An 11,464-nucleotide genomic window follows, 5' to 3' on the forward strand; every position below is an offset into this window, starting at 1 on the left:
TTACTTACTATATCTTTTCTTATTGGAAATAATATGGCATAACAAATCTAGTACATATATTATGTAATTGAGGTGACAACTTCACAATCAATGATACACATCATGGAGTTACAGGATTAAAAGAAGGTAAAAATTAACATGAACATGTGCGGTAAACGCAAAATTCTAACTCATCTCTCAAAAGTGTCTCGCAAAACTGGCAAAAGTAATAAATAAAATCACACAGTTGTTAACAATTTGGAATATTGTATGTATTACTACTGCTTAGTTGTTTTATTACAACTAAAAGCATTTATTCACTCATTTGAATAGATGATGTTGCAATAAAGTTGTAATTGTTATAAACTATCTCAGTTATAATAGGCCCTCTTGTTATTTCTCTTTTAATATTTTTTCTCAACAAATAATATAAAATTTAACTAGCAAATAATATGGATGTAGACAACTTTTTAAGATTCGATATTCGTTAGAAGTGTGAGTTCCGCCGTGTAGGTAGTATAATATTCCGTACAAAATCTAGGAAGAAATACCGGCCGCTTTCACATTATGGCGTGAGAAGCGCGACAGCAGCGTTTTTATAATGTGAAGGCAGGCATCCGATGTCATATAGCGAGAAATTATCGGCAGCGCATCTGTCGCGCGTTTGCCGCGCTGTTAAAGTCGCCTAAATGTGAAAGCGCTCTAAGAGCAGCTCATAAGTTACTTCAATTGACTGGTGATGTCTACATCCCTATTTTACTTAAAAATATAACAAATTACAGTACTTAATTATATTATTTACAAAAATCTATACAATACATTACAATTAGATACATTACGCTTTAGTCTTCGGTGAATACATATTCTATTAATCCTTTTTAATATTAAATTATTTTTGCCCTGGTTGCTTCTGACTGAGCGTCATAATTTACTAACAGGTGGTTTAATTAAGGCATTTTGCTGTTTAATTCTCATTACTAACCAAATATATTGATTTAAATTTAAGTCTCAGTTTTTTACCTGCCTTTTATAGTAGATAAGGAATCTAAAGGATAAAATAAATCACGGTAACGGTCGTTGAATGTATTCTATGACAAACCCTTTAACATCATTGAGCATTGAGCTTCTAATTAGGGTGTACGTGTAAAATGTGTACTTTATGATTACATGATTTTCTTCAGCAAGCAAACTGTTATTTTGGCAGTGATTTTAATATGCTGTCGATATTATAATCCAAACCTTCAGCAAATTGCATGATTCGTCACACTGCAGACCCACGATACCCCTGGTGGTATCGTGGGTCTCGTTAAAGAACTACACTTCAGACCCACGATACCCCTGGGAGTAAAGTTGGCAAACGAGGACCGGCGCGGGCGCGGGCGCGGGGAGGGACGCACAGTGCACACGGCTAGTGCACAGTGTTGTGGAATACCTCTATGAATTCTAAATTGATTTCATTGAACATGCAATAAAATGTATATCGTTGAAAATAAAATAACAGCAATTCATATCTACATACTCGTATAATGATTACGTAGTATCAGGTAAAGTACCAGGGCAACATAACCATAAAGGAGCTATTTTGTGATACATATTTATTTCTCGGGTCAACCAAGAAGAATTTGATAATAGCTCCCATAAGGTTATGTTACCATGGTACCTTTTATTTACCGTAGTAAATTCCTTTTTTCCCCACTGCTCAACTAGACTGCTCAACTGCGCAACTGTTCAACTGGTTATATTTCCCATACAAACTGCTCTACAGGAGAAGTTTTGTAATGTTAAAAAAAACTTTACTTTCACTTCATAAAATTAAAATATAGCGTAAAATTAATATTGTGTGAATAAATATAAATTATTGATAATATCTCTTTTTTTTCCCAAGGGCAAACTACTCGTTTAAATCATTGTCACACACAACGTGGTAGATGAAATTATCTTTTTATCACATCAAATAACATAGATTATAGTATCAGAACAAAAATAAATAATTAAAGTCAAAAAGTTATTTTATAAGTGCTATTAATTAATTTTATTCGTAGTATTAGGTATGAATTGTTGTTATTTTATTTTTATTTTTAACGATATACATTTTATTGCATGTTCAATGAAATCAATTTAGAATTCATAGAGGTATTCCACAACACTGTGCACTAGCCGTGTGCACTGTGCGTCCCCCCTCCCCGCGCCCGTGCCCGCGCCGGTCCTCGTTTGCCAACTTTACTCCCAGGGGTATCGTGGGTCTGAAGTGTAGTTCTTTAACGAGACCCACGATACCACCAGGGGTATCGCCAGGGGTATCGTGGGTCTGCAGTGGATTCGTCATATTCGAGGGGGACGGAACCCGTGCGCAAGAAATTATGTAAAAAGATAACTATGTTCCTCTGTTTTATAACTGAAATAAAACAGATAATTTAGGATACCTAATTTATCCTTAAAAAGATTCGACGCCGTTTGTAAAATAACGAATCATGCAACATTAAACAACATTGCCAAAAATAAATTAAGCTTAATACCTACAACAATAACAAATATTTGTCTATGCTTTAATCTGTGATGTAGCGGTTCGCCACATTCAAGCAATAAAGGCATCCCTAACACGATGATTTTCTAGCTTATAAACCTCTAAATTATTGCTCCTTCCTCATGGCAGCCAACGTGTTAACATTAATCCTAAAATGTACATACCTCATTTTCATTGTTAAATATTAATTTTGTATCATTAGTGAACCTTAGTAAATAATATGGACTTATCTATCGATTGTAAAACTTGTAAATAACCAGCTATGAGCTCCCAAAGGAATGTTCCAATGTTGTTACAATCGATATCACAACAAGCCGAGTTGTCGTAACTGAAACAAAAACAACAAATTAATGATGTACAAAATCTGACAACTAAACAATGCCGTATGTAAACCATAGATGGACAGCTTGAGCTGGCCGGCGATCACAAGACTACGTGAAACAGACTGCTCGTGCAGTCAAATTCAACTGCTTGCCATTGATAACTGCTGCAGCAATTAGTATCCCACCAAAAACATAAATGTAGAAAAGGAGATATTACTCGGCGCTAGCTAGCCAGTTCCTTTGCTAGAACTTGGCTTGACACGATGCCGCGTGTCTAGATCGTAAATCAAAGAAGCGAGCGGAAAGTAACTGCGCGAGAGCAGCAGTTGACAGCTCCATCAGTTAGTGTATGTCTGGAGATGAATTTCAAAGTAACAAAATTGCTAGTGTTTGCGCAGACAACATATTCACAATGGCTAGAATATAAAAAAAGAAGTACACTTACAATTCCTTGTCGTTCTTTTTCCTTCTGAAGAACTTGTTGGGTTTGTTTATCATCGAATTTCACGACAGCTGCTAAAACTTTCGCTAATGTAACGGAATGTGTTCCTGATCCAGTGAGATATTCGTAGAGAATATTTTTCAAATATTCTAGTTCAGTGTTTTCTTGCAAAGAATGTAAATGTCTCAGGCTAACAAGAGCTTCGTCCAGTCTTCTTTCAAGTTTTTCATTAGTCAGTTTCAGTTTTTCATTATTACCTTGTATTTGTTGCATGTTTCCATTCATTGATCGGTTCATTTGTTCTAGAGTAATCAATTTCTCTTCAAGATTGTGTTTAGTTCCCAGTAAACTATTATACTTCTCAATTGTGACTGTATCAGTATCGTTGTTATTTGTAGACTTTTTGGTCTCAGCATAGTTCTGAGACTGTAACTGATCTTTTAATTCAAGATTTTCTTCAAGTAGTAATGAGTTTTCTCTTGTTAAATCATCAATTTTTTCTTTGTCTGCAAGAGCCTCGTTTTGCAGTTCTAATAGTTCACTGGCTTGATAGTCAGTTCGAGCGGTATTTTCACTAGAAGCAATCAATTCTCTCAATTTATCATTCAAAACTCCATTTTCTTTCGATATTTTTGCTAAATATGACTGAAGTCCTTCTACATCAGATTGAAGTCGCCTGTTTTCTTCTTTGATTGCGTCATAGTCATTTTGCAGTTCGTTGCACTTGGATGTAATTTCATTTACTTTCTGCAAATTCTCTTCTGTTATTTCTGCGTTTCTGTTTGTTAGCTGCGTATTTGCTTCTTTCAACGATGTAATATCTTCTTCATATTTGGAATTTTTAATATTCAGTTCATCAATATTATTTAATAACGACATAATTTCATCATTATCTTTATTAGTAGAACTACTATTAGTATTTGTTTGTATATTTATTTCGGTTTGTATGTCTTTGTTTATAAGTTCTTTAGCTTGTTCCTTCTTTTCTAATATCTCTATAACAGAACTTAAACGATCTTTTTCTTGCTCCATATCGGCGTGTGACTTCCGTACTTCATTTAATTCTAACTCAAGATCTTTGACATTGTTAGCGATGTTTTCGCACTGCTTTTGCAGTGAACTGTTTTCTTTCTTCAACTCTGTCACCATTTCATCCAAATCTACAACAAAGCCTTGTTTCTCTTCTAAAGCTTGTAGCAATTCTTCTTTTTCTGAATTTAATAAATTGATAAGTAAGACATCGTCCCTGTGCCTTACTTTGCGTTTTTCTACTTCTGTATTTAAAATCACGTTTTCTTTTTCAATCTTATCGAGTTTTTTAGTTAATGTTTGTTTTTCATCTTGAATTACTTTCAACTTTTCTAGGGCTTCCAAACATTGATTATTATCATGATCTATTGCTGTTTGTAGTTGTAGACATTTACTTTCAACTTCCTCTAGTTTTTGTATCATGATTTGTTTATCATTTTTGACAGAATTCAATTCATCAGCGGCAACATTACACTTACCAACAGTATTTTGTAATTCTTGTTGTAATTCCAATTTCTCACTGGCATTTAATTGAATTTTAGAAGTCAAAATTTCATTTTCATCTTTGACGGCATTCAATTCTTCTTGACAATTCGAAAGTTTTTCTGTGGTAGATTTTGCATCCTTCTGTAATGAGTTGTGATCGTTTTCAAGTTTATCGAAGTTATTCTTTAATATTTCATAGTTCTTGGAGAATGCATCAAGCGAAGCTACGTTTTTACTAATTTCAGATATAATTTCATCCGCAATGACTGCTTTAAACGATCTGGTTTCATCAGATATAAGTTTTATACTGTTTTGCAATTCTTTCACTTTAGCAGCTATTGATCCCCAATTTGTAATAGTTTTTTCATTTTGGGATACATTCTGACGCAAAACAGAGTTTTCTTTTTTTATTTCCTCCAATAAATCATGTAACTCTGAATTTTGTGATTGAACCAATTCATGATTTCTTAAAAGTTTCTCAATTTCCGACTGTAATTTTACCAATTCCACTCTTTCGTCTTGAATTTCAGATTCCAAATTGTTGAATTTAGCTTTCCAAAATTCTATTTCATCAAGTAATTGTTTCTGAGCTGTTTCATCTAGACTTGAAGCATTTTCTTTTTTTAGTGAAACAATTTCCTTTTCCAAGTGGCTAACCTGTGAGCTTTTCTTAGTATTTTCTTCAATAAGTAATGAATTTCTATTCTCTAAATAACTGTTTCTGTCAATCATAGCCAATTTTTCAGCAGTTTCCTGTTTCATTTGTAACTGCAGACATTTTATTTCTTCCTCTGATTTCACTTTTGTTTGTTCTAAAGATTGGCATTTTTGCGAAAGTACGAGAATTTGGGATTCCATTTCAGTTATTTTAGCTTTATTCAAATTTGATTCATTAACTTCATTGTTTAATTTCGAGCGTTCTTCTTCTAGTGCTGCTATACTAGTTTTATAGTCATTAACTATTATGTTGAGAGATTGGAGTTCTTTTTTAGCAGCAGATAAATGATCTTTTAATGATTTTATTTCTGCTTCTTTACTTTCAAGTTCTTTGTGAATACTAAGTTTGTTTTCAGCTAAAGAAATTGCATATTCCTCTTCCCTTTTGCTGAATATTTCGATTTTACCCTGCAGTTGTTCTATTTCTTCTTTTGATTTAAGAAGGTCCATTTCTAGTGTAGATAGTTCTTTTGTTTTTGCAAAATCATATGTGTTTACTTTATTGTGAAGCTCTTCATTTGTTAAAGTAAGTTCTTGAATTTGTTGTTGTTTCTCAATTAACTGAGGTTCAATAGCCTTCAGCTTCTCATTCTCTTTTATTTGATTTTCAAGTTCGGTTGATATTTTTTTCAGTTCTGTAGTCAACTGCGAATTTTTTTCTTTGCTGCTCTTAAGTGACTCTTTGTACTTGTTCAGTAGTTGTTCCATTTTTTCAATTTTATTTGAGACAGATCCCACGTCGTAAGTGGTCATGCCTTCATTATTTGATGGCTTTATATCTTCAGTGTCAGGTGATAGATTGATCAATTGAACATCATTTTGATCTTTTTTATTTGCTTCTACTACAGGTTCTTGAACCGTTGCAGGTTGATTGTGACTATCTCCAATATTTTGTAGAAGTGAAATTTTTGTATTTAGCGCTTCTATTTTCATGTTCCTTTCTTCGATGTCGACGCGTAAAGCTTTCTCTAAATGTGCCTGCAAATTAAAAATAACAATGATGCATTGACTTTTTGGTGGGTTTATTTAATAGATCATAAGCAAAAATCTTCTTACCTTGGCACTTTGTTCTAGTGAGCATTGTTCTCTAAGTTCTGATATTCTACGTAAAGCTTTGTCTTGCGTCTCTACTAATACACTCTGAAATAATGGAAAATTATGTCAGTCATCATCTTAAAATTTTGGGGTACGAACATTCTGTTAATTTAATATTTATTACATTAGAAGATAATGAAAGTGATACTATTGAATTGATTATTCCACAATTTTTGCAATGATTCAATTTGAATAATTGCAGTGTTCATACGACATCATTTTTTAAATTTTACTTACCCTAGCTTTAGCATTTTCCCTTTCTAGCAGTTTATAATGGCGAGCAAGATCAGCGTACTGTGTCCTGTATTTCGTGTATCTTTCTTGTGTTCGCCTATATGCTGCATACAATTGTTCCTTAGTTACTCTATCCAGACTTACTGCACCAGTAGAGAAACCTCTTTCTTCTGCTTCACTGGCGGATACTTCCATATCAGACTAAAATACAACAATACGAATTGGTTTCTACATCTCAAAATAGATTCCCCACGAGTACCAACCCAGACATTATTGTTTAAAAAATACATTACTGAGTTGCTACTTACAAGGATTTAATTTCATTCTTCATTGGTTGAAGTAGGTATTCTACAGATATTTAGCATCAGTACAGCAAGGTTTATTACTAATGCATCATGCACATTGATAGCAAGCCAAAAGTAATTATCATTAGAGTGTAGCATTATCAAAGTGAACAGTTACAAAAACATTATTATTTACCTGCAGATGGTACATTGAAGGACTTTCATAGCTTGGAAGGCGAAATGAGATATCACTTGTAAAAGAACTATTAGATAGCCTTCTTTGTCTTTGATTGTCCTGTAACAAGATAAGTTTGATTACATAAAATCTGCTTAAAACATAAACACAAGATGTTTAAAAAGGATTAATTATTCAGTTTTTTTATTACCTCATGATTCATTGCAAAGTTCATAGATTCTGAACTCTGACCTGGTTGCATAAGAGAAACTTCTTGAAATGAATTTGTTTGATTGGTTGATGTTGATGGTCTAAGTGTTTGATTTGATTGATTCTCTGAAAACAAATAATTCAATAATTACTGTAGGCTAATACTGAAATGGTCATGGAATTCATAACTTCTGAGATAGTGGTAAAAAAAAACTCATAAAAGTAATTTATTTATGCAAGTAGGCTTTTAAAAAGAACTTATACACATGCCAGTATTAACCCTACTACTGCTTCAGGACAATAAGTGGGCCAGTGTTGAGAAGTAGCAGCGCAAGAAACTCGGTTACTATTTTCAGCCACTTTTTCAAGGGTTTACAGACTTTAAAATATGTTTCTTCTGTCTACAGTCTTTCTTGGAACACTTGATATTATATTTGACTAAGTGTGAAACTTACCATTATCACCAATAGAGAACAAATCACTGTTCGTAATGTCGGATATGCTGCTTGATGCTGATGTAACGGCAGCCTTAAAACATAAAAGTAGTTTTAGTACAAAATACATGATTTATTTGCTTCTAAAAGCTTCCAGGTTGCCAATGACTAAACTGAAGCACAAAGTTACTTTAAATAAGGTAAATTGACATTTAAATCCTTGTATGCCAATTGCCATGAGTGCTGATCAGTGTGAGACAATAACTTTCGCATTGTTCTGGAATCTCGGCATACAACTAGTTAATTCAATTTATCAAAAACTAATGGAAGTGTCATGAACTCTTTTAACTTGTACCTGAGATATGAAGTGGTTAAGGAGATAGTATTGCTTTTCAAATCCAGAAAGATACTTTCTTTTTGCAAGCAACTTTACAATATTATCTTCACAAAAAACTTATCAAATTGCAGTCCCTTGGTATTGTTAAATTGTACTGTTTAATTAAACAGGTACTGTGTCAAATAATATTCACCTATTGACACAATGAGCACCGACAGACTGATGAGTTTGAGAGCCAAATGTGGGAACAGATTACTTACAACTACAAAAAATATAATAATAAATCAATAATACCTGTGCAGCTTGTGCGAACTGTTGGATTCTTTGCGGTGATGATTTCACTTCTTCAGCGAGTTTGTCCTTTAGTTTTTTGAACATTTTTATTGTATTCTGTCACTATCATTGAATTCCCAAACACACCCAAATCGATACCTTTGGAAATATTATAGCACTTTTATTTTTATCCTTGCTATTTAATGTTGATTTTTATTGTTTTAAGGGTCAGTGTATTTATTATTTCATTCTAATTTTATTCACATTCAGAGATTTACGATTACGTTTACGAATCAATTCCCTTCAGACTTCAGTCAAGCTGACAGTTCTAGGGTTGTTACTTTTGTGAAGTTAAATCGGTAGGTATACGTAAAACCGATTTTATAGTGAAAAAAAAAAACAAAAAATCATTTCTTCAACTTGAAGCAAGTTCTTAGTTTTTTTCTTGTTATCCTAAAAAGATGCTTATTAATCCAGTGCGATCACTGTCTTTTGCCGAAAGATTAGATATAATAATCGTGTATGTCCACCTTAACTGATTAAAAAAAAAACACGATTGTATTTTATGTAATCTATCGCAAAATGCAATCGATTTTTTTGTTCATGATGAATTCGATAAAATCCAAAAATCTTTTAATATTTATTTTGGGAAACCAATTGAACAATCGATATATAATCGTTACACTAAAGATTACGTGCAACACTAACCACTGTCAGCCTGACAGTGACAGACATATTCCGGTTGGCACTTGGCCGAAGCCATAGAGAAAAGTAATACATAGGAAATAGAGAACCCTCTCTGTCAAATTTTTGAGCCTACTAATTGACAGCCTGGTGTTAAATTCGCTGTACTTAACCTACGTACGTAACGCTCACATACACACATAGTACACGCACACATACATACATAAAGTCCACGCATACATACACACAGTTCACGCACACATAGGCCCTCATAACCTTCAAAGAATTATTGTTTTTTTGATGTACAATGTAGAATTTTTTCAAATCCATTATTTTGAAAGTATTTATCTTTATGGTGTACGTATTGTATTATTTTCAAAACAATGGATTTGGAAAAATTCTACATTGCACATGGAAATGCAAATAAACAAAAACTTTTCAATTTAATAATTTTACTTTATTTATGAACACACATAATATTATACACCAAAAGCGTCTTTTCGCAAAGTTTTCAACAACACTAAAAAAGCATTTGCACTTTGAGAAAACTCAGATCACTTGTTAACATAACAGAAAGTTTCTTCGCGATTCACGAAGGAACGAACAAAACTCCGATGAACCAGAACAGCAGCAGGTACGAAGGAATGAACTTGAATTTGACTCGACTCTTCAATACTTTAATAGGGCCACAGAACTCATAAACGATGGCTAAGAAAACAAGAATGCATTCAACTTGTCCAGCCAATACCAACAACTTTCCTTTAAATACGGTTTGTGGTTGGAATTTGATATTGTAACTCTCACAAACCCGGTCTTCAAAACGATACTCATTTCGATCTGAAAACGATATTTAATTTATTACTAGCGATACAGAAACATTTAAATATATTTACTGTTATATAATGAAACAGTTAAAGTAGCTTTTTCTTTTTGTTTTACTGTAAAACTACAACTATAAATGAAGTAAACAAACCCTGACACAATCAAAATTAAACACACTTTTTGGACTTTTCTCATTTGATTTGAATGACCAAAATGATTTCAAAACCTTTTTTCCACCCAAATCGTGGTATCACAACAATTTATTAGTTGAAAATATTTGTTATTTTTTCATTTCGATATTTTTTCACAAATATACGACCTAAATGTCAATGTGACAGAACCCACAAAGTTGTGGACGCTAGTTGGCGCTGTAATCGTGCACGGAGCCAATAGGTATAGTACCTATGTAGGTACTATCGTGCCATTACAAGGCATTAATATTCACAAAGCAAACAATGTTTATTTTATTAACAAGAAAAATGATAATGTGGGCAACAAAGTCTACCTGTAGCTAGATTGTACTGAGGGCTTAGTGTGAGATACATCAAACTTCCTCACTAGTGAGCGCGTTAAAAAATATATGAAAATTTGGTTCTTGAAAGTTTCCGTTAGGGGCGCTGTACAATCCGTCATACATTTAATGTCATTTTTTACACGCTCACTAGTGACGATGTTTGATGTTAACTGACACTTAAGGTTCGGCCAAACCAACGCGATCACACGCGATCAACCGACGTGCAGCGATGGCGACCAGACAGGTTCGGCCAAACCAACGAGATCAATGCATTTAAACTTGACACACTTCAAAGAGTTTCTTGTATTACAACTTGCGCGGGCCCGCATTCAAACAGCGCTGCTACTGCCCCGCGTTTGGTCTGCCGAAGCCTTTAATTAAACTTATCTACATTGCTAATGGAGGCTTTACAGTTATTATTATAATGTTCCATGGTAATTTTTTGGTCGCTGTGGTGTCCCACAGAAGTTTTAATGGCTAACTAAAGCTTTGCTTATTTAGCGTTTAGTTAAAACTACTTAGTTTGCGTTCTACCACAGAATAATAATAAGTACTACGTACAGAAGTTTTACTTCGCGAAGGTATTTAAAAAAATGTATGCTCAATGTCATTAACAATATGGTGTAATTTAGCCTGTCTCAAGAGTCAAGCACCATTTTGTTGACAAACGTCAGTGATCGGCACTGCGCCGAAGCTATAGGGCTGACTTCGGTAAAATGATGTGACGTGAGGTGCCAAACTGCGAAAAATGGCGGAGGAAATACATGATTTAGCATGAATTATCATGAATAATATTAACTACTTATTTACCTCTCAGTGTCTTGAGGCAACTTAAAAAAGTACATTCTGTGTTTTTATTATTATTTAGGCAGTTAAATACTGCACAGTATTTAGTACACCAT

The 11,464-nt window shown here is 33.5% G+C and overlaps 1 protein-coding gene across 1 annotated transcript; it reads right to left on the bottom strand.

Annotated features, from left to right (window-relative positions):
* Positions 1-258: 258 nt before the first annotated feature.
* LOC114354293 (golgin subfamily A member 4) lies at positions 259-8,862 on the bottom strand. Its single transcript, XM_028306593.1, has 9 exons — positions 8,564-8,862; positions 7,954-8,026; positions 7,500-7,624; positions 7,310-7,408; positions 6,833-7,030; positions 6,557-6,640; positions 3,272-6,478; positions 2,305-2,831; positions 259-1,243 (listed from the first exon to the last, which is right to left on the bottom strand). The coding sequence occupies exons 1-8, from the start codon at positions 8,645-8,647 to the stop codon at positions 2,808-2,810; spliced, it is 3,894 nt and encodes a 1,297-aa protein (XP_028162394.1). The 5' UTR covers positions 8,648-8,862; the 3' UTR covers positions 259-1,243; positions 2,305-2,807.
* Between the last annotated feature and the right edge of the window lie 2,602 nt (positions 8,863-11,464).

Source organism: Ostrinia furnacalis, unplaced genomic scaffold (genome assembly GCF_004193835.3).
Source record: "Ostrinia furnacalis isolate ACB-3 unplaced genomic scaffold, ASM419383v2 OfSCF2039, whole genome shotgun sequence".
NCBI classification, from domain to species: Eukaryota; Metazoa; Arthropoda; class Insecta; order Lepidoptera; family Crambidae; genus Ostrinia; species Ostrinia furnacalis.

Coding starts and splice junctions, on each gene's coding strand:
- LOC114354293 (XM_028306593.1), bottom strand. CDS start 8,647: ATGTTCAAAAAACTAAAGGACAAACTCGCTGAAGAAGTGAAATCATCA. Junction 7,625..7,953: donor GTTCTCTATTGGTGATAATG/GTAAGTTTCACA, acceptor ATTTGTTTTCAG/AGAATCAATCAAATCAAACA. Junction 2,832..3,271: donor AAAAAGAACGACAAGGAATT/GTAAGTGTACTT, acceptor TTTTTGTTTCAG/TTACGACAACTCGGCTTGTT.